The following is a 26,704-nucleotide window of genomic DNA, read 5'->3' on the forward strand; positions in this document are numbered from 1 at the left end:
AAATCCGAGCTTATATTTAAACAAGGACATTAGTTAAGTATGTGTTTTTAATAAAATTTACCATTCATTCATACATTGGTATGATTAAAATATTTACATTACCAAATGTATGTATGAATGTGGATTTTTCGTCGTTTGTTTATAAAGGCACAGTGCTTCAAAATTATATTTTTGATTCTTACTCAGATGAGATAAAGTTAATTTTGGAAATGAAAAGGTCTTTGAACTTTCTTCTTATGTGCTTTTTACATAGAGATTCCGTACCACTGTGCATCCATTTTTTTTTTGTACAACAACATTAATTTTGAGCGATTTTTAAATAGAGATTCAAAAGCACTGTGCATCCATTTTTCATATTGGCGGAATAACTCTTCCATTCTTGTCCTTTCCCACACCTACAACAATTTTAAGGGATTTGAGTTAAATGTTAGGGAGTTTAAGGCATTTTAACCAGAAAACTAAAAAAAAAACAAATCGTAAAACAATTGGAACGGCAGTAGAGAGATAAACAAAAGGAACAAGCAAACGACAAGATTGTTATCGTTTATCGATTGAATTGATTTGCATCATGCATCATTAATATGGATGTCGCGTTACTTGCGCTGGGGGGACATTTAAAGATATGTGGCAACGTTCGGCACTGGCAAAACACTAGGCGGGTAATGGGTTCTGTTTTTTGCTTTGCTTAGCTTTTATCAACTCACAATTTTGTAGGAGAAACGTTTGATCGAACAACGCCTATGGTGGACGGCGTTATAACTAAGCCTCTTGTTCTCCCTCCTTGTTTGTTCGTTCTCAAAAGGACGACAGTGCCAGCGATAACAAGATCGATAATCGATAACCCATACGATTGACGATGCATTCGAGATAATGATGGGCGTTCTTCGTATTTTTGGGCCGAGGCAATTCCCGTTATAATCGTTTTCGTTGTGCATACTACTGATGCTGTGGCATTGGTTCTTCGTTCGTATGATTTTAATTTTGGGTGGTTTTTTTGTTTTGCCTTTACACAAACTTGTGAGCCTGGGCGATTTTTGTTTTTGTAATCAAGCACATGTAGGCTTTTTATTGAGTTGCAGTGTTTTTTATTTTATTTTTTACACACAAAGGTAGGATACTAAATAAACATCATGAAGTCCCTCAACTTCCGTTTAAACAAATTCTCTGAAAATGCCTCTTCAGGTCTCTGTGTCTGTCCGTCCATCTGTCCATAGGTAGTGTTGTCATTGTGGTCGCGTATTTCGGAACGAAACCAAACGAGAAATAAGGAAAAACAAAACTATAACTAACTGTACAAAGTGTTGGATACTGTGAAGGTGGTGAGACAGACAGTCGACCTAGAGCAACATTTGTGATTGGACAACACGAGAGTATAATCACTTTGGAATGGCTGGTATACGTTTTGATGTTGCGGTAGTTGTGTTCATTCTCGCCGGCGTTGTTGTTGACAAAAGGGTGTGTCTGGTGTGGATAACTATGAGCCCATTATGAGCTGCTCGAAAGCATCCTCGACATTACTCTCGTCCAGAAAACTCAAATTGGCTATGTGAGGCATTGTTGCGCTTCGTGTCAATCCACCTCCTTGACTCATGGCGGGCACTTGTGAGCCCAGGGATTTTCTACTACTGGCTGATATTTTTTCGCTGGTCTTTGTGCGATTAATGGCAGATCTCTTTGTTTGCTCCACATAGTTCTCCTCGTGCTGTACAGGTGATTTTTGTCCCGAGAAATAGGCGGCGACAGTTCTTTGTTTCTCGGTGACCTCAGTCTTGTCCACTCGAGCCTCGTACATTTTCGGTATGGACAAAGTGTGGCCGGACTTTGTTCGTCGAAGTTCGTTGGTGGGTGGCGGAGCGAATTTATGCGTTGAAGCTGTCGCGTACTGATTTTGCAAGTTGACGATTTGATTCCACGAATCGGACTTGCTGAGCTTGTTGGGCCGAACCACCGGTTCGAAATGAGATCTATTCTCTTCGGGTCGTCGCGTCGACAGAGATGTAAAGGCACTCACATTGTTGTAGACAATATTTCTGGGTATGTAGTCATCTTCGGGTTGTGGTGTTGCTGGGGTTTCCATCACTGTGGGCCTCGAACTGCTTGATGTTTCCTGTTGGCTTGTCTTCAGTATGGATTTGGTGGTTGTGACTTCAACGCTTTTGGTTTGCAGATTGGTTGATGAGGCAGATATATCTGTTTTGGACAGTGGACTTTGATATGCATTGGGTATATAATGGTGCCGTTGTGGGGGCCCGAACTTTTTCAGAATCGGTTGGTTTTCGTCTTTTGGTAGAGAAGATTTCACTATGTCGGGGGTGTCCGATGGAGCCGAGGACTTGTACATCTCCTGCGCCTCTATTGTCATTTTCTGGTATTCCAGAGCACTGCCCAGGCTTTTGCGACGTGTCTCCGTGGTTATGCGTTCATTTTGTTTTTGCACAATTTTCGTTGCCGCAGATTCCTTCAAAATACCAGTCTTTTGTGGCCCCTGCAGGGCGTTCACTGCCTTCACATCGTGGTAGTCTTCACTTACAGTCTTTCGCATATTGGCCAATACTTGCGTCTTGCTGGCCGGCTTCTCTTGTGGTTTAGCAGTGGTGGCAGTTGTTGTCTTAGTTGTGCTGACAGACTGGCTTTGTGATGTATGCGAGGAAGCTACGTGCACTTGCCCTGCGGCTGATGATGCCTGAGGCTTCTTCGATGTGGCTGGGAGACTTGGCTTATAAGTGGGAACACTTGGCTTTTGTAAAGGAATACCGGGTTTTTGTTGCCCCATGGCATAGGTTTGTGTTTGATTTTGCCGCGAGGAGTCATAATATTTTGTTTGCTGTGTTTGAGTAGTGGTTGGGAGTACTTTATTATATTGGGGCGCACTGGATTGTGTGGGCGACACAGGAACTTTATGCCCTTGTGGGGATGGTTGGTATTTGGACTCTGAGAATGGCGTTGCTGTAGAGTTACCATATTTGCCGGGCGAGGTTACTTGGTTATACTGATATTGAGATGACTTCTGTGAGTCTTCTCCTCGGGAGATTTTCAGGTTTGCAGGGATGGAGGGTTGGCTCATGTAATGCTGTGGTTTTTCGTAATTACGGGGTTTTTCTTCTGCCCTACTGTGTGGACTGGGCACATTTGCAGCGAGTGATGGTTGGCTCGTGTAATGCGCTGGTGTTTCGTAATAATGTTGACCAACGGACTCATCCGCCATTATGGGATTAGAAGTCCAATTGGTATTTGGCGAGGGCACTTGGTTGGAGTAAGTGACCGAAGCAGTGGTCGAGCTCACTGTTGAAGTTTCGCTAGCGTTACGTGACCGACGCATCGGCGCCATTCCCTCGTTTACCAGTTTCTGGCCATAGGATGCGTATTTGGTGCTTTGGTCTTCGTCGTCGGTGGTATCATCAGTGGGATATGTGACGACATATGAGGTTTGCATCTCGCTGACGTATGCCGTTGGGGATGGCTGACGTGGCTTAAACGCTTTCGGACTTTGAGTGACCGGTGCAGGCTGTAAGGGGATACGCTTGGCCAAATTTTCCAAACTCTTATACATGGTTGGCTGTTTTTTGGGTTGGCCGTATGATTTACCCTGGTTGTACTGAGCCGGCGCTACTGATTGCGGTTTATTGGGACTATCAAACATTGGCTGTCGATTTGGTTCGAACTTTGTCAATTCTGGAAAGAGTGGTTCAACTAAGGGTGCCTGGTATGTTCGGCCATCGGGAGATAGGCAAGTCTGAGGAGACGTAACAGCCTCAGGACGTTTTTGGGTCCTCGGTTGGCGCCTACTATCTTTAGAGGGCGTTCCGGCTAGATTTTTCATTGTCGACAAAAGACTCTTTGCTGCCTTTGAATTTTTGCCATAGACCTCATCGTCACTCACATGGCCGGTGCGGCGCCCTACAGTCACAGCGGTTTGGGATTGAGGCTTAGCCATAACTTTGCTGACCGCCCGATACTCCATAAGGTTTTCTGAATCCAGGTCATCATCGGTGTAGTCCGTTTGTTGTTGCATTCCATGTAAACTAGGGCTTGCGCTATCAGTGGGGCTCATAATGTCGAAAGGATGTTGAGGATGTTGCAGCAGCAGCGGGTCCTGGGGAGGCTCGTATGTTGGATTAGAATTTGTTAGAATCAATGGCACCGCCTGAGGATTGGTAAGTGAATCCTCACGAGATCTATAACTATCGGATTCCGAAACTGCTGTGGGCAAGCAGGGATAGCTTAAATATGTGGGCTTCGAGGGTCGATTGTTATAAACGAATGAAATATTCGTAGGTGGAGGTGGGGCGAACGTAGACAATGGACTGGGCTCTTGGGGGTAGTCACGATGTGCGCTGTAAGGATCGGCAGCGTTGGGCAGCGAGGGACGCTTTTTGTAGTCATCGTTCTGAGCCACATTCATATTGGACGCACGAAGAGAATGATGTCGTTGCAACATTTGGCCATTATAGTTGTCATACTTGGATCGTTCTTCGAACTTGTTTGCGGTGCTTTTAAAGATGCTCGAGTCTACAGCAGGTTTGGAAGCCCAGGGTACGCCGATGGGAGATTTAGAGGATGGAGACGGAGATGTTATGAAAGAGTCATCTGGTCTCTTCAGTGAATGACTACTAGGCGAAAGTGCATGTGCTCTCGCGGATGACGATGATGGGGCTTGCCAGCTGTGGGGGCCTGTGGGTAGTTGAGGTATTGGTCTGTAAATTGGTTTCGGACTATGCTCGCCACTGTCAATGGGTCTAAATACAGACTGAGGGGCATGCTTAAACTCGTTAATGGGTATGGGCTTGGGAACATTTACAGCGGCTTGTTGTTGAGCAGCGACAGCAGCAGCCGCCCTTTCGTTGCGTTCTCTTATTTCCCTCTCGTAGTACTCCCGTTCTATGCGCTCCTTTTCTAAACGTTCACGTTGCTGTTGTTGGCGTAAATATTCCAGCTTTTCGCGCTCTCTTCGCTCTAGCTCTCGCCTTTCGTACTCCAATTTTATTCTACGCTCTTCCGCCTGACGTTCGGCTTCCTGTTGTAAGCGCTGGACGATTTGTTGATTGGTGATTATGTAGTTTGCATCCCTGGAAGGAAGGGGTTGTTTGGGGATCTGTTGATGCCTGATATGAGAATGGCCCGGGGCTTGGGGAGGTTTGGCGGCTGTCACTGGCGTACCGCCCACTTCGAAGGTGTGCTTAAGGGATCCAAATTTACTGGTCCAATTTGAAACGGATCTGCCGTTGGCCCATCCCAAGCCCGGCTTGTCACTCTGTTTGTTAATGAAGGCCAAAAACTTGCGATCATTCTCCGTTTTAGGCTCAAATTGGGGCACCACATTTTGCACCCGCTTCTTAACGGTTGGATGAACTGCCCGCCTAAGTCCAATAAGCTGAGACTTGTCTTCAGCCTCCGAGTCGGTATCCAGGTCGGAATTAAACCTTTTGGCCTTAGATAAATCTATGGTGTTGGCCCGTTTCATGAACATCTTCTTACTGGCGAATCTGTTATTTTTCGATGCTGAGTCTGGGGATACATTCTCGGCATTTCGTTTATCCACTATCTCATTTTGTCTGTCTATGGTGTTTTGGTATTTGGCGGCTACATTATTTGATTCTCTGTCCAATCCAAAGCTTACGGAGAAATCTCCTGATATAGGCCTTCTTTTCTGAGCGCTCGACTGAGGTGGAAGTGAGTTTTGTATGGTGTTTTGTATGTAATTCTCATTGAGGAAATTATTTTGTTTTATAGATTGTTGTGCTAGAATTGTTCCCGTGGAGGCATTCTTTTCCAGTGGAAACCATTGAGGTGGCCCTGCATGGGCACCGGCCTCTGGTGTCGTTGTATGTGATATGTTTTCCATAATTTGCATATCCTCCATGTACCTTCTGGCATCTGCCAACTCTTCGCGACTAACACCAACCGTGTGACGATCTATACGATTGCGCCTCTTGGCAAATCTCTGCCGGCTTGACCGGTGGGCATCTGCCTCGGGTGAAGAGGTCTCCCCATATAGTGCCTCATTGCCATCTAACTCCGACATGGCGGCGGCAATTTCGGCCAATTTCTCGGGTGATGTTAGACCAGCTTGGAGTCGACCAATCAATGCCAATAAGGCTTTGCGTTTCTCCGCCTCTACGGTTATGTCCTTGCCCTCCTTGAGGGAGTTCTCCAAACGACTCAGAGCACAGGTGACATCATCAATTATGTTGGAATCACTTTTCATTTGCAGCTGGTCGCGCAGGCCAGCAGCGATGAAGCGCAAATCTTCACCACTCTCTGTGCCCGAATCTTCTTTTTGAGGCACACCTAGCCGATCGACTTGTCTTTTCGAACTTATGTTACTACTGTTATTACCTACGTCTAATGTGTTACTACTACTAGCACTACTGTCTGCCCTGCCAGCGGTCACAGTCACTATGGGTGGAGGGGTTTGGCCACTGGCCGCCGTATACGAATGTACAGAAGAAGAGGAGCTTTTGTTATTCGAAGGAGCAGCGTGCATACTACTACGATCACTACTTGCTTTAGATTCTGTTGTTGTTTTGCTGTAAGTGCTACTACTGTTTGCAGCCAACTTTTGGTTTTTAGCCTGGCTGGATTGCAACATTTTCTGTTGGTGCATTGAATCTGACTGCTGAGTGGGCTCAGGCGACTCACCCTGTTCAGAGCTATCAGTTTTGTCTTCGCTTTCTTTGGGGGTTTCTGATTCTGCTGCAGTTTCCGATTCGGACGTCTCTTTTGGCGTCGTCTTCGGCTCTTCGCTTTTCTTAGCTTGCTCTGGACCTACTTCCGGAGTTGTAGGCGATTTGGGCTTTTCTTCCGGTTTTGGTGCCTCTTTAGTTTGGCTAGTTTCTTTGGTTTCTTCGGTTTCTTTGATTTGTTTTTCTTCCACCTCTTCCTCGGCGGAGCTATCGTCGGTGACTTCCTCCTCGATTATCTCTACGATTTCCTCGTATTCACTGGCACTGCTTTCGCTCCTCTGAACAGTCGATGATTCTTCAACGTTTGCTCCAGTAGCCGCTACTTGTTCGCCTTCTTCTTTGCCTGTCTGCTGGCAACTGTTCTTTTCTAAATATAGGAAATTTGTGAGCGTACAATTAAAATTTGATTTTGTAAAATCGTAAACAACAAACGAAAACAATAACACAACAACAAAAAAGAGAAGGAACATGATGATTTGGTCTTTTTTGATTTTGATTTAGGTTTTTTTTTCTGTTTTGTTTTGGTTTGGACGGCTGATTGCGATTACGATTCTGAGAACAAAGGCTGTTGCAGTCAGCTGTGTCTTACTCTCGATTTCTTTGGCTCACTCTCTTTTTTGATCGGGTTCGAAATCGAACAACAAACGAACGAACGATGAATGTTAAAATGATTCTCAAAAATTAGTTGTGTGAATCTTTTTTGTCATCGCTTGTGGTGGTGGTAGTAGTAGTAGTAGTAGGTGGTAGTTGTGGGTGGTGGTGGTGTTGTCGAAATCGAAACAATGAAATAACGAATTACAAACGAACGACTACGATACGAATGATAAAGAACATCACACACATGGTTGATTGCTTGATTTTTCTCTGGAAGAGACGACAGTGATCGAAACGAATCGAAATGACAACGTAACAGGAAAAAAACAAAAAGAAATGATGATGCTTACATCTTTCCTGCACTACTGTTTGTCTCATTGATATTCGTATGCACATCTTCCTCACGCGCACACACTCACACCCTCATACGCATGTAAACAAATCATATCTGTCTGAATTGCAGCAATACGACGTGTGTGAGCGAGCAGTACCTATTCGCAAATAACTAATGTTATTTGTTTTCCTGTAACTCTCCCTCTCTCTCTCTCTCTCTGTTTGTCGCTCGGGATTCGTTACGATTTTAATCTATGTAAGTGTATTTACAAATCTAGAATAGAGTAAATTGACAGATATATGCAAAATTAAAGATCATGGCAATAGGGTTTGTCGTTCATTTTTAGGTGCGAGGTAGTTAAGTGGACAACTGGTGGTTTATAAAACTAGGGCTAGTAGTCGGAAAGTGGGGGAGAGAGAATATGCACTTTTCCTTACTAGTATAGACTATGATGGATCGATCATTCGTAGCATTAGCGAAACCATTTCAACTTATCTAGCCCCTAACTACTTTCTGTGTGTCCTTAAGGATTTTGGGGAATATTGACCCGATTTGAAGTAACATACAGCTTGGAATAAAAGGCACATCGAGTGGGACTTTCACAGTGGCCTATTATTGCCTATCGACAGACATTAAGCATAACATTAAAACGTGCCCGTTTTGTCACCACTAGTACCCTGATACCTCTTTGATGTTGACGGTAACATTTCGATCGATATTTTTAACACCCCATTTGTTTTTGTAAATATTAAAACATTTAAAATAACAAAAATACCTGTGCGGTCAGCCATAAGTTCCCTCAAACGTGATCGTATTTTACGGCGTTCTTCGTAGGATTTAGCTTGTTCCAACTGAAAAAAAAACCATTGGGCATAAATTAGAACAAACAAAAAATTACAAATCAAGGCAAAAAAAGAAATCAAGACAATATCACTACGACGTAAAGTCAATAATAAAGGCTGTCTCGTTTATACAACAACTTGAAATTCATGTGGTAGAAATCCGTTTAGTCCGTCACGATGTGATGATTAACAAATATGATGTTTTTGCCGGCAAACACAAAAAAACTTCTGCATGTGCAGGTAATATGCGAAAAAGGAGAATACGTAAACACAGATCTGACATTCTCAACCGTCAAATCAGGCGGGCGGCCACCAGCTGTCTTCGTGAGGCAATCTTATTATTGAGCCATGAATAACAGAATGGTGAACAAATACGATAGAATGTTTTCTTCTAAAGTGGTAAAAATATGACGGATAGTTAGAATCCCGATTTATTTATATGGATGTATTCTAGGTTTCTCTTTCCCTTTCCAGTATCCCTGGAATGTGTAGGGTTGTTCCTATTCTCGCAAGTTCATTCGCTTTACAATTCCCTTGGATATCTCTGTGGCCTGGCACCCAGAACAGGTGAATTTTGAAAGATCTGCGACAGTCTAGGCGGTTTTTGTGTTCAGAAATACATTCTCTAAGGACTTAATATCTGCCTGGCTGTCTGAGAAGATATTTATGCCAATCGTCGTAATGGCATTATATGTTAGCCATTCCACAACTTCCTGAATTGCAAGGATCTCTGCGCTGTGGCTCCATCTTGCTGAAACCACACGTTTTTAAGGTTAATTTCTTCGAGGCTTGGAAGGAAAATTTTCTCAATCATGTTCCTGTATTGATCTGCGAATTTTCACCACTCCAATGACACATGTTTTGCTTGTTGAAGCAGCCGGAAATGTGAAAGTGAGCCTCAACGCGAGTGCGAAAGGCACGTTGCTTAGCAACAAGTGAGCGGCCGTTAGAAAAGAAGCTCTAAACGGCGAAGTCCCGCTGCGCCCTAGACAACCCGCACAACTCACGGCTCGGAAGTTTTTTCAAATAGGTACGTTTCTCCGGCGCACTCTGTAGATCTTAATATGTTCTTTCTTACAGATATTCATATAAATCGGTTCAGTAGATAAAAGATTATAGGCTCTTAGAGCTATGTATCGTTTTGCCTGGTTGTAGGGTTTATGTTAAGATTTATGTTTATGTTCAATTAAAACAATTCGGTTTAAATTTCGTATATTTGTTTGATCTGGGTTTATTGATCCTATTTCGATCACAGTTTCGTTAGAATCTTTCTGCACCCTTTGAGTGCAACTTTGTAATGGAAATGCCAGATTTAGTTTAATGAAGCTTATGGCCCATAAAATTGAACTGTCGTTGTTTAATTTCTTTTGGTTTGGTTACATTTACAATTTACTTAAACTTAAACGATAATTTAAGTGTTCAACACACGCTGAATCCTGAAGCCATTTCCATTTCTTTGGTCGGACTACTACTGTTCCTAACTTCAACGTGATTGGTTAATTTTTCACCAGTTAATTTTTATATCCTCCACCGTAGAAATGTACGTCTAAGACCCCATAAAGTATATATATTCTTGATCGTCATGACATTTTAAGTCGAATTAGCCATGTCCATCCGTCCGTTCGTCTGTCCGTCCGTCCGTCTGTCTGTCTGTCGAAAGCACGCTAACTTTCGAAGAAGTAAAGCTAGCCGCTTGAAATTTTGCAAAAATACTTCTTATTTGTATAGGTTGGTTGGGATTGTAAATGGGCTATATCGGCCCACGTTTTGATATAGCTGCCATATAAAACGATCTGGTATCTTGACTTTTTGAGCCGCTAGAGAGCACAATTCTTATCCGATTTGGCTGAAATTTAGCATGACATGTTTTATTATGACTTTCAACAACTGTGCTGAGTATGGTTGAAATAGGTCCATAACCTGATATAGCTGTCATATAAACCTATCTAGGATCTTGACTTCTTCAGTCGCTAAAGAGCACAATTCTCATCCGATTCGGCTGAAATTTTGCACGACGTGTTTTATTACGAATTCCAACAATTGTATTAAGAATGGTTCAAATCGGTCCATAACCTGATATAGCTGCTATATAAACCTATCTGGGGTCTTGACTTCTTAAGCGTCTAGAGTGCGCAATTTCTATCCGATTTAGCTGAAATTTTGCACGATGTGTTTTGTTATGACTTCGCACAACTGTTTTAAGAAGAGTTTAAATCGGTCCATAACCTGGTATAGCTGCCATATAAACCGATCTGGGGTCTTGACTCTTGAACCACTAGAGGGCGGAATTATTTTCCGAAATTTTGCATGAGGTGTTTTATTATGACTTTCAACAACTGTGCTATGAATAGTTCAAATCGGCCCATAACCTGATATAGCTGCCATATAAACCGATATGGGATCTTGACTTCTTGAGCCTCTAAAAGGCGCAAGTATTATCCGATTTGGTTGAAATTTTGTACAACGGCTTCTCCCATGACCTTTAACATACGTGTCGAATATGGCATGAATCGGTTTATAGCCTAATACAGCTCCCCTATAAACCGGTCTCCCTATTTTACTCCTTCAGCCCCTTATGTGCGCAATTCTTACTAGATTTGGCTGAAATTTTACACAATGACGTCTACTATGGTCTCCAATATTGAAATATTCTTTTATCCTTTGTTTGCCTAAAAAGAGATACCGTGGAAAGAGCTCGACAAATGCGATCCATGGTGGAGGGTATATAAGATTCGGCCCGGCCGAACTTAGCACGCTTTTATTTGTTAGAGTTACTAAGTTTAGTTATTGTGCGCATTTTTTTATTATTACCTATCGTTTTACAACCAACGAGAACTTTACATTAAACTGACATATCAGCTTTGTGTCATAAGTTTAGCAGAGAATAAATGGTTGTGGGCTTATAGAGTTTTGAATGCTCAAACCATTTGCCGCTTTTACTTTTCAAAAATGATTTTTTTTCGTGTTATAATCAAACACACATACACACTTACCAATTGTTTTAGAATTTCTTCGTCCCAAATCTCCTCGATATCACAAGTTGTCTCTATAACTGGTGAAGAAGAGCTTCCCGATCTAATGGATTTCGTTACACGTGTGGTTTTTACCTATAAAACGAAGAAGAAGTAGAAAAAATAATAAAACTCATTAGTCATTATAAATTTAAAGTTAATTGCTCAGAGAAATAAGTAGTCCTAAATTCGATATGGTTAGAGTAAAACAACACCGAAATGTATGGAATAGCCTTTGATCGGTTTATCATTAAGACAGACGAAAATGTTTTTTGGGTCGTTTTCCTTTTTAGTCTTTGTTGATTTATTGGTATTTTGTCACTACACTTGTTAAATCAAATATTTTCATTCACACCCATTGCCATTAAGCATCGTCCGCTTCCATCGCCATGGGACAGGGGCTACTACCACCGAGGCGGGAAAAAAGTACAAATTGTTCACAATTTTTCAAAACTGTTTCCGAATAAGGCCAGCCAATGGTTTCATTTTGTTGGTGTTTGTGCATGGCATGCTTGGGGCGTCGATGGCGTGGGAATGTGTGCTATTGCTCTGGGCCTGTTGTCCGTGTGTGTTGTTGTGTTGGTGTGTGCGATGCCAGAAATAGTTATCGAATTGAGAAAGTGACGTATTTTGTAGATATTAATTTGTATCTCGAGTATAGGAAATTGCAAATGCTGCCAAATGTTGAATGTTCTCTTCAAATGGTACATAAGACGGCCAGCAGGCAACGAGCGAACGAACGGCGTCTCATTTGCCATCGATCAAAACGAATGAACCCCACAATCCACACAACCGCCCCTTACATTACAAATCGGCTGGCATGTCGCAGCGGCAATGCCACTGGGTGGACGTCGAGGATTGGCACCGTTTTAGTTAGGGGGTGAACATTTAAATTGAATCAATCTTTAATGCGTCAAAATAGTTTATTTTTGTTTACCACCTATGCAGCATTGTTAACAGCGTCGCCATGCAATGATTAATTAACAAAAGGCGAACATACAGAGGGACAGGCATTGTCGTTTGTTTTTATTTGCGATTTGAGGCATTGTTGCAGCATTACATCGTTGGTTTCCGTTTCCTGTATGCGTAAGAACAAAAGATCCAGCAGAATCTCCTTGGCAAATTCGATGTGTGGGCGTTTTGAAATTCCAATAAAATAATTTGTCTTGTGCTTCACATCTATTTGCGTTCCTTGAAACCCCCTGAACTAAGCAAAACGATCATAATTCATTTCTCTGCCAGCCAGCCAGCTAGACACGCCTAATTTCGAGCACTTGTGCAAACATTTCCAATTTGTGGTACAACGCAAATGGCACGACGATGATACAAATGTGTTGTCTTCGTCTGGTCATTCATCATCACATCATCATAACCTTGAATAGGTGTCCAAATGTCTAATCTCTGTAGTTTTTTTCCTTCACTATTTGCACAAAAGAATGAAGGTAAGAAGAAAATCAAACCCTTGGAGAACAGACATGTGCAGCACCAGTTGCTCAAAGATGTATTAACTCAAAATGTATATTTTTCAGCTGTTTGGAAATAAAGCTTTTTGTGTTGTTCAGCAGACGCTTTATGCATCATACTTGGCATACTTGATTAATATGCAAGATGTGGTTGTTTTATGAAAAATACGTGGCGCAGCTTAGAATGGGTTGCCCAAAAAGTAATTGCGGTTTTTTTTTAAAGAAAGTAAATGCATTTTTAATAAAACTTAGAATGAACTTTAATCAAATATACTTTTTTTACACTTTTTTTCTAAAGCAAGCTAAAAGTAACAGCTGATAACTGACAGAAGAAAGAATGCAATTACAGAGTCACAAGCTGTGAAAAAATTTGTCAACGCCGACTATATGAAAAATCCGCAATTACTTTTTGGGCAACCCAATATTTTGTCTGATGGAAGATACACATTTTTCAGTGTTGTCCGGGTCAAGTTTTATGCTCAATGATAAGAAGCCTCTTTTTTAAAGCCAAGTCCGAACGGCGTGCCGCAGTGCGACACCTCTTTGGGAAGAAGTTTGTTCGTGGCATAGCACCTCACAACCGTCGTCGAAATATTCTTTGATGTCCTCGCCAGGATTTGAAACCAGGCGTTTGGCGTCGCAGGTGGACGCGCTAGCCTCTACGCTAAAGTGTGCAAATAAATCCAAATTTATATTCACCATGAACATTCCATTAGGGAACAGGCGCGAACTTCTCCCATATCAATGAATGCTGTCCGGTTCAAGTTTAAGCTCAATCATAAGGGGCCCTCGTTTTATAGCCGAGTCCGAACGGCATACCGCTGTGTGACACCTTTCTGGAGTTAAGTTTTACATGGCATAATACCTCACGTATGTTGCCGGCATTAGGAGGGGAAAACCAACGTTGAAAATTTTTTCTGATGGGCTCGCCAGTATTCGAACCCAGGCGTTGAGCGTCATAGGCGGACATGCTAACCTCTGCGCTACGGTGCCCTCCATCTGGTAATTGAGGTGGTGTTTTAAGCAGCTTTGGAGTGTTATATAGAAGCCAAAGCCTGACAACCTCCGATGTATGATTTGGATCGTTATCTTGTTGGAACCAAAATGTCGTTGCTAACCCTAGTTTAGCAGCACTTGGTTTCAATTTTTTTTTTCAAAATATTAAGATAATCCCATTTATCCATTTTGGACTCAATAAATTCTAACTGACCCACTCCACTAGCAGCCATACATCCCCACACCATAATTCCACCACCACCGTGCCTCACCGTTCCAACTAAATTTTGTTTTTCCAGCTCAGTCCCGGACTTGCGCCACACTATTTGCCGACCTTTAATGCCAAAAATACAGAATTTGTTTCCAGAATTCAGGAGGCTTATTGATGAAAGTATTAGCGAATGCAATCCGCTTTTGTCTGTTTATGACTGAAATATACGGCTTCTTCGAGCAACTCATGGAAGAGTTGGCAGTTTCGGCACAGATGCTTTTTTTAAACATTGTTTTAATATTTTCAACAATTTTGGTTGATGTTATACAAGGGTTGTTGCTTGCCATATTAATCACTTTGCGCTCTTCTCTGACGGATATTTTTTTTTGACGCCCAGGCCGAGGCTTTGGAGTTATAATGCCGGTTTCTTTATAATTATTAATACGCGCTGGCAGAAAAACATGTTCTTCCAACTGTTCCACCAATATTTCTAAAGCTTTGTCCTTCTTTCCACAATTTAATAATTCTTTTTCTTTCAGATAAGCATATTTCCTTTCCTTTAGTTTCCATGTTTCCAAATTTATTAATTTAAAACAAACAAAAAAAAAAAACACGTGTAACTATCACTTGTTATGATAATGAACTGAAACTGATCAAAAATAAGCGCAAGCATCATAAAAAGTAACGGTACTTTCGAAGTAAACAAAGTGAACGCAGACTTTTTGGTTGTCATAATTTCTTCTTATGAGACAAAAGTACCGTTACAACATATACAACAAAACTTAACTTTATTTATTTTTTATGTTGTTTTTTGATCATTAAAAAAGAAATTGTCCCATGAACGCAGACTTTATGGACTATGTGTACATATACATGGCGATGGACACTTAAAGTTTGGCCCATAGGAAATTGGTCAGCTTGACATCGCTGAAGTGTTTTGCACATAGTATATAACATATTTCGTTATGCTTTCAATGCTTCTGTTTTGTCCGAATTCCCTCATGACTTCCAAATAGTATTAATAGATTAAGAAATTTGTTCGTCGAATGGTTAGCATTGTTTTTCAATGATGCTACCTGTCTGTACAAACGAGATTCGGAATTTGCCAGAAAAAAAGTCAAACATACACATAATGTAGTATTTATGTCCATTGGCAGTACTTGCCAACGCTACATACCTGCGTCTGCATTACGCACAAGTCTGCCGTTTGAGTCGCGTACTGGCAAAGAACCAGCTAAAAATCGCAGCATGTGTGTGCGTGCGAGTTTGTTTGTTTGTATAGACTCGAATATAGGATGATAGCATTTTTTGTAATCATTGCATGTTTTAAATTTAGAAAGTTATTTAGGGCTTCTTCGCGCGAAGTGGTGTGAAGCAAGAATGCAGCTCACTTTTTTGTGCGCTCCCATGTTTGCATTCATCTTTTTGTGGTGTTGTTATTTTTAATTTTGGTGCCACTTCCTTTTGACGTAGCAGCAAGAGCCATTGCCGCGCCGACAGCAGCAATGGTGGAGAAGAGTTTTTGTTATGGCAGGTTTCTGATTTTTTTCTCTTTCACAATTTGCACAGCACAGTGGGTTGGCTAATGGTTAAAATGGGGCCCCGTAAATCTTGTGTGATCAATATATATGCGCAAAAGTGTAGATATACACACACAGTACATATGATAATATTTAAATAATTAAAAAGATAAACAAAAGTAAAAATATGCTCATATACATTTTTGGCATTTTGCCATGTTTTTCATTTGGCCTCGTTGGAGGAGAAAAAAAACGCCAAAATGAAGTAAAACAGAAAAGAATTGTAATGCAACTTGCGACCACACTAGAAATCGGGAAAATTATTTATTTTTTTCAACCGAGTGGATATTCCACTTTTTGCATTTCTTTCGAATATTAAAAACCAATAATGATACAAAATCCGGTTTTGGTAGCAATTACTTATTACTTGTTATTAAAAATGAAAGTAAAGTCCCCAAAAAAAATAGAAAACAAAATTGCCTCATGTATGCAGTTTTGAGCTTTTAGAATAATTCTTAGTACTTTATATATGAACCATTATTTTTTTAAAGATCAGTTTTGATATATCTTACTCCATTTCAGAGTTATTTTGTAGGAAATTAATTAACTCTAAAGCTGAAATTTTGTATCTAAAGCTGAAATATCGAAGGGGCCATTCGCAGATTTCTATGAGATTTTTGTTGGAAATAGGATCCAAACTTTGTAATTCCTTTCTTTAAACATTAAAATTGTGGTTTTGATTAACATAAAAACAGAGACATGGCACCAATGTTGGAGGGTGAAAGTCTTTAAAATATTGTTATGAGACATTTCCGCATTAAGCATCGAGCTTTTGAAGCGACCGGATAAAATAAAAGTAGATACGACGATACTATAGCACAATCACATATTTAACAGTTGTACTTTTTGTTATATCGGCATGATTGGATATTGAAGGGACACTGTGTTGAGAATATTTCTTCCGAATAGACTCATAATTCAAAATTTTGAATATAGCGAGCAAATTACACGATATACAGTGGCACAGATATGTCTACATAGCTTTCGTAAATAGCAGTTACGTAAACTGACTGTAACGTAGTTAGGGTAAGGTTTTACCCTACAAATTTTAACTAAGTATAATGCTGGGAACCATAGTAAACACTTTTAGCAACAATAGATATTTGACAGAAAAACTTTTTCATTCAATAAAATTCGTTGTGTAAAGTGTGTTTTTTTTTCAGTGGGGTATGTAGACTTTTCTGTGCCACTGTATGTGGTCTTACAATGGCTTTGCTAATAGTTTGTAAGGCCAGAGGCTTAGGTTAGGTTAGGTAAGAGTGGCAGTCCTTTACAGACTCACTTGGACAATTTTAAGTCCATTGTGTTACCACAGTAACTACAGACCAAGGCTTCTGGCGGGAATCGAACCCACGACCCTTGCACCTGTAATCCAAGCACACTACCAACTCGGATACCGGGGCGCCAGAGGTTTACGCCTAGGAAACCATTTAAAGAAAAATCTAGCCTTGGATGATTTATGTTGTAGAATATGGTCCCCTACCATTGTAGAAGGAAGTCAAGTTAATTTGAATATTTAGCAAACCCATAACCCCGAAAATTTAGCCAAAAACATGACACTGTTTGGTAAAACCACATTTCAACTTGAGCAAACTTAAATTACCAAGTTAATATGTTAATCAAAACCACAATTTTAATGTTTATAGAAAGAAATTAAATAGTTTGGATCCTATATCTAAAAAAAGTTTCATGGAAATTTGCGAATGGTCCCTTCACAATGTATAAAAACAGCTTTCACAATGTATAAAAACAGCCCACGTTAAATTTAATAAGTAATAGACAAAATTTCATGCATTTGTTTGCAACGCTAGGAAGGAGATGAGCTAGACCCATCGATAAGTATACGGATCGACTTAGAATCACTTCCTGATTCGATTTAGCTATGTCCGTCTGTCTGTCTGTCCATGTATTCTTGTAATCAAGGTACAAGTCGCATTTGTTATCCGATTTTCACAAAATTTTGCATAAGTCTCTTGTTTGGTCCAAGGACATACGCTATTGATTTTAAAAAATAGGTCCAGATTTAGATATAGCTCCCATGTATATCTTTCATCCCATGTGCCCTTTTAAAGCTGTAGAAGTCACAATTTTGATCCGATCTTTACCAAATGACAAAAGACGTTCCAATATGTGTGCAAAATTTCATTTGAATCGGATCAGATTTATATATAGCTCCCATATATATATTTCATCCGATATGATTTTTTAAGGTCAGATTTAGATCCAACTCCCATATATATCTTTTATGCTTTTCGACTTTAAAGGTTGTAGAAGCTACAATTTTTGCACCATCGTAAGAAAATCGTAAAAGGTTCTACTCGATATTTCAATAGGAATAAAAAATTAAAGTCAGACAAGATTTGGTTATAAGAGCTATATATTAAAAGTATTACGTAGACTCTGTAATAGTGGATAGATATGTCAACACATGCTATCTTATCTTTGAAAAATAATGTTTCATAAATAAAGTACCAAAAAAAAAACAAATGTTCTAAAATTATTCTAAAGGTGCAAAACAGAGTGCATGTGCCAATTTTGTTTACTATTTTTTGTGCAGTCTTTTATTTAATTTTATTTTTAATTTTCAGCTATTGTTTTCAAAAAGTGATAATTTAAAGAGCATTCGATTAAAACAAATTATTTGAATTTTAATATTCGAAAGTAATGCAAAAAGTGGAATATCCACTCGGTTTTGCTTCCCACTGTACATATTCGCATATAAAGGGATCATTTTGATAGGATTGTTTGCCAAAAGTCTTGTTGGGAAAATCGTATGCTTTTAAGAACATCCGAAATTTTAGAGAAATGAACTCTTTAACAGTTGTATTTGAAAAACCTTGAGAGTATAACAAAGTCCGATATCCTCCATTTTTGGATGAGATATATACATCTATACAAAATTGAAAAATATTATTGTATATACTTTCATGAATTGGAGGTCACCGTAGCGCAGAGGTTAGCATGCCCGCCTATGACGCTGAACGCCTGGGTTTGAATTCTGGCGAGACCATCAGAAAAATTTTCAGCGGTGGTTTTCCCCTCCTAATGCTGGCAACATTTGTGAGGTACTATGCCATGTAAAACTTCTCTCCAAAGAGGTGTCGCACTGCGGCACGCCGTTATCATTGAGCTTAAAACTTAAATCGGACTGCACTCATTGATATGTGAGAAGTTTGCTTCTGTGCCTTAGTGGAATGTTCATGAGCAAAATTTGCAAATTTCACTTACTTTCATGAATACCATAAGATTCCAAGTAATTTTGGCCGTGCCAGTATGTAGTAACGAATAAAGCTTTTCTTTTAAAATTTTGCTCATATAATACAAGCTTCATCGGCTCGGCTCATGAGAACAGAAGTGGCCATATTACCTCCTGTGCCACTGGAATTTGCAATTCTTATCCAATTTGACAAAAAAGTTAGGCCAAGAGTGATCCAAACCGGCCAATGACTTAACATAGCTCTTGTAGCACAATTCTCAAGCAGCTTCCGTTATAACGGCCAACATTCATGCCAGTATAGTTTGCACCGATTTAGACCATAACCTGGAATAGGTAGCTCCCCATCAAATGATTCTTTAATTTGATTTTCGTGTTCTTATCAAAAGTTTAAAATTTTTATGGGTCCATTTAGGAGGTTGAATAATCTTTCTGAACTCTACATAAAAAAAATTTTTATAGCCACCTCTATAAAATAGTAGAGGGCTACTGGAGTGTGGCAACCATGTCATTCCGTTTTAATGTCCGTCCGTCTTTTGTAATTTTGAGAGCCTTTGAACGAATAAAGCTGTCAAAAATTTAGCAAAAATACCATATGAGGTCATTTCATGATTTCAACTTGTTGAGTCCCAATAAAGTTTCACACCTCTAACGAAGGGCGTTATACTAATATCGTTGATTCGTTTGTAGCTCATCGAAATATTAATCTGAGACCATACAAAGTATATATGCATATTTTTTCTTGGAGGCCACCGTAGCGCAGAGGTAAGCATGTCCGCTTATGACACTGAACGCCTGGGCGAGAGCATCAGAAAAAAATGCTGGCAACATTTGTGAGGTGCTATGCCATGTAAAACTTCTCTCCCAAGAGATGTCGCACTGCGGCACGCAGTCCCTTATCATTGACCTTAAAACTTGAATCGGACTGCACTCATTGATATATGAGAAGTTTGTCCCTGTTCCTTAGTGGAATGTTGTCCGTCTGTCTTTCGAAAACACACAAACTTTTGCAATTGAACTTTGGAACAAATACTTTTTGTAAGTGTAGGTTGATAGGAATTCTAAATGGGTTACATCGTTCCATTACCTTATATAGATCTCATATCGTTCTACTAATTTGATATTTTGTCCATAAATCAACAACAGTTTTTTTGTGAACGAAACGTTCGAAACTGTCTCCATGCGCCCATGTTCTGTACTGTTTTTGATTTTTAAGATTGCAAAAAAGTTGTGGCGTGCTGCCGTATAACGTACCAGCTTACCATCCATGCCATCGTTGTATGTCTACAATCGCCTCTCCACATTGCACCATAGACGCCTCTGTTTATACAATGGTTTAAGAGTCATTTAAACTTTGTAGAGATATTGTTCAAAATGGATGGTACATGAAATTAACCATGCGCTTTCAGAAATTCATCCCCGCACGTTGTCAATATTTTCAACAACGCCTGTTTATGATTATGATATCATTGATTTTGATACCAGTATTTTGACCGATTTTTCGATTTAATGTATTTTAATTCCTTGACCACCTTTATGAACTTTGTTTGAAATTCGGTATGTGAATATACCAATGTCTGAACTTATTGCTATTTAATATCTTTAATATCGGAAGAAAATATAAAGAAGGCAATACTCGTATAACACATAATATCTACTTTATTTGCCAAAATTGATAGAAAAAATACAAAAAGGTGGTGTAAAAAGAATTTTCACTAAGAATATTGAGTTGTGTTTCTCTTTTCAAATTCATAGCAATCGATCCTACAGTGTGCCCAAAAGAATGCACTCACAATGTCGTCGAATTTATAAGGGGACTTAGATTCCACAGCAGAACTATAGTGAGACAACTATTGGGGAGTAATTTTCTGGTTACACTGTCCAAATTCTGAGAAGTATGCACAGTCCTTCTGGGGAATAGGTGCTTCCCAAGAGTGAAAAGTTTAAAAACGAATTAGTACCATGCTATACAGTTTAAACTGGGCAGTTGTTATCGTTTATAACATTTGGGATTACTGATTGTATTTTAAGACAATGAAGAATATTGGGTGTTCTATGCTGCAATTATGAAACAACTTGTTATTTTTATGCGAATAGGTTTTCCTCATAGAATTTCTTAAAAAAAATCAAATGAATAATTAAGGAATTGATTTTGGACCCCACTCATGCAAACCTATATTAATAAAACTTGAGTTTGTAGGTTAAGAGATTAAAGCAATTCGGGAGAATAGCGTATAAATCTCCTATTACACGATCAGACATGTCATATGAGCCGTCACTTTCTGTACTCATAAGACTTGTCTTATGCGAATAGAGCACGCTCTAATCGCCATGTATTGTAATTTTTTTATAAACATGTATCTACATGTATATTCGATGAAATAAAAGCTCGATTTGATCGAATAAGTTGCATATTTATTCCAATATTCATTTATCATATTAAATTTTTCGTACGTATCACACGATGTCCACATCTTTCAAAGTTGCTGTTTTTGAAATTACATATAACATGTCTTATCGTGTAATGGCAGTTAAAGTGGGAATAAAACCCTCAAAGCATATTGTCTAAAAACAAAGTTATTTTTTAAAATTCTGGGGGGACTTAATCTTTTCTTGGCTTCTTCAATACAAAATATCATTCATATCGTATAACCATAGTTTAAGAAGTCAAATGAAAGACGGCATGTATTCTTTAAAGAATTCTACAATTCGGGGTTTTGTAAACGGACCAACAAAACTGGATTATGCGCATTCTATGAAAGAGAGCATAGCTTGTATTTTTTTACCAGATTTATTTGTTCTAATCAATTTGTAATCCCCTTCACCATATGATGGGGGTACACCAACACCTGGAAATATCGTAGTATGTATATATGTTCTTGGCAGTCATGACATTTAAGTCGATTTAGACATTTCCATGCGTTGCATGCTAAGTTTCGAACGTGTAAATCTAGTTATTGTAAATTATGCACAAATACTTATTATCAGTGTGGGGCCGTAGATAAAACAAAGATCGTCCTAACTAACCGGTACATTGATTTATCGAGGAAATAAACATCCTGTTAAGATATTTGGTTTTCTCGTACACTTTTAAGGTAATTTAAAAGATGACAATATTGCGCAGTAATCAGCGATAAGAGTATTTGAATACTCAAAAATTTGCAAACATTTATACTGATAGTCGTTCGTTTGCCAGTAAGAGAGAGCGAAAAACATTTTAAGAGTCTTGAAAATGAGAGGTTGAAAATTTCTGATGGATATTTTCCCCGCCAGGAATTTCTCTCTTGTCCGCAAATTTGTACTAGCAAATAGCAATTGGAAGAGTACTCGAACACGCCTTATATTACGCAGCAATCAATAAACAAAAAACAGCTGATTGTATGCTACCATCTGTTTCAATTTATCAGTCACCAGCCGGCATTCATCTGCCGTTTAAGGTTTATCGAAGGGGTAAGCGACAAATGTATATTCAGAACAACAAATTCCCTTAACAAGAAGAATATCGATACGATAAATTGTGACTGGAGAATGAGAAACTTGCTCTGGGTCAGTTAGAATAGTAAATATACCAAATCGGTCTATATTTAGATATATGTACGCATGCAATGTAAACCAATCTTGCGATTCGACTTCTAGAGAGCGTGATTCGTATCCAATTTGGCTGAAGTTTTGCACGTGGTGTTTTGTGATGATTTCTAATACCTATGGCAATAACATATAAATAGATCTCCCGATTTGACTCTTTAAGCCTCTAGAGGGCTCAAATATAACCCAATCGGACTGACATTTTGTACGTGATATTTTTTTTATTACTAGTACGTCCCATATCAGTCCATAATAAAAAATATATTACATAAACAAGTGAAATGTAGAAAAAGTCGTTCCAAGAACTTTCCAAGGCCGAATTGAACGCGTGTTTACCAATTAAGACCTAATACTGACTTCATTCGCAGCGAAAATGCCTATTAAATTATTGCGAAATCTGACGGACTCTTCTTCGCCAGAACACAAATAAAATCAGATTTGATTGGTGGCCATTTCGTTACATGTACAATTAATTGAAGCGAAATTAATAATGACGCAGCGACATGTCGCTTCTTTTTTATCCATAGAACTCAGCACCACTCCTACAGAATGTGTTCGCATTTTCTTAGTCAGTATTTTTTTTAAATACGTTTTAACAGATGTTCGGGCGAAAAGCCGAAGACAGTAGTAGGCTTAAGCGTGTACAATAACCCGAACCCAATAGGTATAAAGTTTACTAGCGACATTTAATTAAGCAACTAGTTCAGCCAATCTGTTGTCAAATGTAAAAAGTCCAGAGAACATTTTTATTTAAGCTGCTATTACACGATAAGACTTGTCATTTTCTGTATTCATAAGACTTGTCTTTTGTACGTCAAAAACAAAGAGAACGCGCTCTCATCGGCATGTAGTCTCATGTGTTTTGTACTTTTTTTTATAGACATGTGTCTACATGTATGTTCGATGAAATAAAAGCCCGATTTAATCGAAAAAGTTGCATATTAATTCCAAAATCCATTGGTAATATTTAATTTTTCATATGAATCATACGATGTGTGCAACTTTCAGAGTTGCTATTTTGAAATAAAATGCGACAAGTCTTATCGTGTAATGTTAGCTTCAGTAGTTGAGGGGGTTAAGTATTTGAACCCATTTAATATTAACCTAGCCCAATGTGCAACGCGTGGATAAAAAACATAACCTATGCGTTGTTGTTGTTCTTATTGATCTTGCTGCTTTAACTATGAAACACAAACAAATTTTTTTTGGTCAATCTGCGCTGATGATGGTTGATAATGTGGTGAATGGACATGGTAATGGGGATGAGTTAGCACACACTCTCGCTTTTGCTCTCACGCTCTCAATGTGAGTTTTTGCGTCATTTTAGCTCTCGGTCTCTTGATTAGGAAACCAAAAAGAACAAAAAATGGAAGAGAGACGCAAAATACGATTTCGTTTTCCTTCAACCAAAATATACACTTTGTTGTTTTTGTATTTGTGTAAAAATAGTGAACGAATATTCTATTTTCGTCGCGATTTCGTTGTTTGAGTGATTTTCGCTTTATTATTTATTTATTTTATTTTCCGTTTATTTGTTTTATCTGGCTTTTTTTCTGGCCGTCATCATTATCATTGGTAGAAAAAAAAAACGTCTGACGACTCAAGCATGGGAATTCTCAGGCAGGTGTAAGGTCCTCGTTTTGTAGTTCATATGGACTCGAAGGAGACACAAACGCACGCACACTTGCCCATCACCAAGCAACATACACATACACACACGCTAGCGCGCAAATACTTATTCGCAGTCCAATAAGACACGAAAATATGCGCGAGAATGAGTACGAAGACATTCATATATACAAACGTGTCTGTAGATTGGACCACGAATGATGATGCTACGTAGTATTCACAATTCTTGAACGAAAGTTTACCAAATATAGTCAAGGAATGAGGAATGATTATTCTTTTTGAAAAATCATTTTCCTCATCAATTGTTTTTTCAGTCCATGCACCAATACGAACAAGCATTCACACACACACACACACACATACATTCTTAAACGCATTTTAAGTCTTTTGCATATTTGTTAATATGTACTAATTTTAATATGTCTGTTTCATAGGTATATATATGCTTTTTTTTGAGGAAAACTGCTTACACTTTATATATTATCTAATGAACTCATTCGAGCGTTTTTGGGACACCATCAGGTACTAATTGGTATTGGTGCAGGTGCCTCTGATTGAGTGCCTCTGATTGAGTGACTGACTGAACTGATTGATTGGTTGGTACATACACTAGTCTCAGGTGATGATTTTCGTAATGATGATGTCGCTGTTATAGCTGCTCCAGATGATGATAATTTCTCTCACTGGGTTTTCTTTTTCTTATTGTAGTTGTTGAGTTGTTGTTGTTGTTGGTTGTTGAGTAAAACACCGAGCGTTGTTATTACAATGCGGCAGTTATGGACGTTATATAAATTTTTATTAATTTCTAATCATTTGGTATTTGGAAATTTTCACATAAATATACTTTGTGGCACTCATACATGTATCTGCATATACATTGGGGGCTTCATATATGTACATTTGTATGTCTGTATGTATGTATGTACGTTAAGCATCCATCTATAAGTAAAATCGTATAGGTGGTATGCTGTGCGTCTGTTGTGATTTTTCGTTTTTTTTTCCCCTTTTTATTTTTTTAATTTGATTTTGGCTATACTAACACCGTGTGTATTATCGAGCGTAGTACATATAGAACTGATCGTTTTTATATTTTGTATATTTTTTGTTTTTGTTCTTGTGAATGTTTATATTAGAACCGTCCGTGTTGATAGTCCTCGCACTGTGCACTACTCTGCTGTGATGGAAAAGACAAGTGATCTATTGAGAGTCTAGGTGTGTACTGAATTTTGATTTCATTTCGTTGGGGCAAATGACTAAAAACATTCATTCATTTGGCCCAAAAAGTATGCGCCAAATGAAAAATCAGATCGGAGAACGCTTTGAGGAGAGCCCGATCCCAAATGGCATAGAGTGCTATAAAGATTTTTAAAAAAGAGAGCAAGATTGCGAGAGAGGGAGAGAGAGAGCCATGACAATGGGGAAAAAAGCATATGAGCATTTGATGGAGGTCTCTTGACAATCACCTTGTGCTTGAGATCCTTGAGTATTAATTGGTCCATTCGAACGAGAATCTTGGAACTATTATTAGTCGATACTGCAAATTAATTTGTTCAGACAACCAGACAAGTCATACCCACACACACACACACACACATACCCATGCAATCACCCAAAACGTGTGTATGCATGTTATGTTGTGACATTTGTTTATGCTTAATTGTTTTCTAACAATGCGCTGCAATTTGATTGAAGCCATGTTAAGAAAATTGGCAACACCATGATGACAAATCAAATGGCCAGATGCACAAGAGCCATAGTGTTGTTGTAGTTTAAAAAAAAGTATACACATTTACAATTAAATCAATGAGTTTTATATATAGAGGAGCTTAAACTTTAATCGGATGGCACTCATTGATACGAGAGAAGTATCCCCTGTTCCTTAATGGAATGTTCATGGGAAATTTAGTAGCAATAGTTAGTTAGTATATTTAGAGGATTCAAATTAGGCATCAGTTAGGGACTTATTATGATATATGGTGAGCCATCTAGCGGTTGGACTTTGAACTATGGCTCATTAGAGCTTTTAGATTTTAAATGACATTCTTTATGAAATAGTGTTCCATCTTTGATCGGTATTTTGAGGCATTTCAATTGGTCTCAAAACCGTTTTTTGATTTCAACAGGACAATGTTTTGTATTGTACAGAGTAGCTGACACGAAGTGTTACCAAGTGCATACTGGTAATATGTCAAACAAGAAATCAAAGCCATAAAACAAATTTCTTTTATTGGCAGCTCTCTTTATTGTTTTTAGAAGCCACCAAAAGCATTTGCCTCTTGAGTTTATTTAAAAAGTAAGTTATTGGTGATGGAGTTCAAGCGTAATAAAGTGATAACATTATACGTATGTCACTGAAAATCACAACCGGCTTTGGTGGCGAACTCAAACACTTTAAAGTCAATAAAATAAATGTGTATCGTTGCCGCACTTCATTTCGTTCACACAGTGGCTGTCCAATTACAATTGGATAACTTAAGCAACCAAATTCGGCACGGACATTGAGTGGTTTAATAAATATCAAGTCAAATATTGGTCTTTTTGGCAGCTATATCCAAATATAAA

General features: G+C 38.9%; 2 protein-coding genes across 16 annotated transcripts in view; both read right to left on the bottom strand.

Moving 5' to 3' along the window:
- Positions 1–26,704, bottom strand: part of LOC106082989 (smoothelin-like protein 1) — a 117,914-nt gene that overhangs the window by 15,697 nt on the left and 75,513 nt on the right. For 6 of the 15 annotated variants that reach the window (XM_013245768.2, XM_059366625.1, XM_059366631.1 and 3 more), the window contains 3 exons: positions 11,447–11,560; positions 8,387–8,462; positions 6,640–7,050 (listed from right to left, as the gene is read on the bottom strand). In XM_013245768.2, coding sequence (XP_013101222.2) covers positions 6,640–7,050; positions 8,387–8,462; positions 11,447–11,560 — 601 coding nt within the window. The other 9 variants (XM_059366629.1, XM_059366627.1, XM_059366630.1 and 6 more) reach the window with 7 other exon arrangements.
- LOC131996750 (uncharacterized) lies at positions 3,237–6,633 on the bottom strand. Its single transcript, XM_059366633.1, is given in 2 exon segments — positions 3,237–3,598; positions 3,600–6,633. Coding segments are annotated over 2 exon segments (3,267 nt in total). The 5' UTR covers positions 6,605–6,633; the 3' UTR covers positions 3,237–3,336.

Source organism: Stomoxys calcitrans, chromosome 4, assembly GCF_963082655.1.
Source record: "Stomoxys calcitrans chromosome 4, idStoCalc2.1, whole genome shotgun sequence".
NCBI lineage: Eukaryota > Metazoa > Arthropoda > Insecta > Diptera > Muscidae > Stomoxys > Stomoxys calcitrans.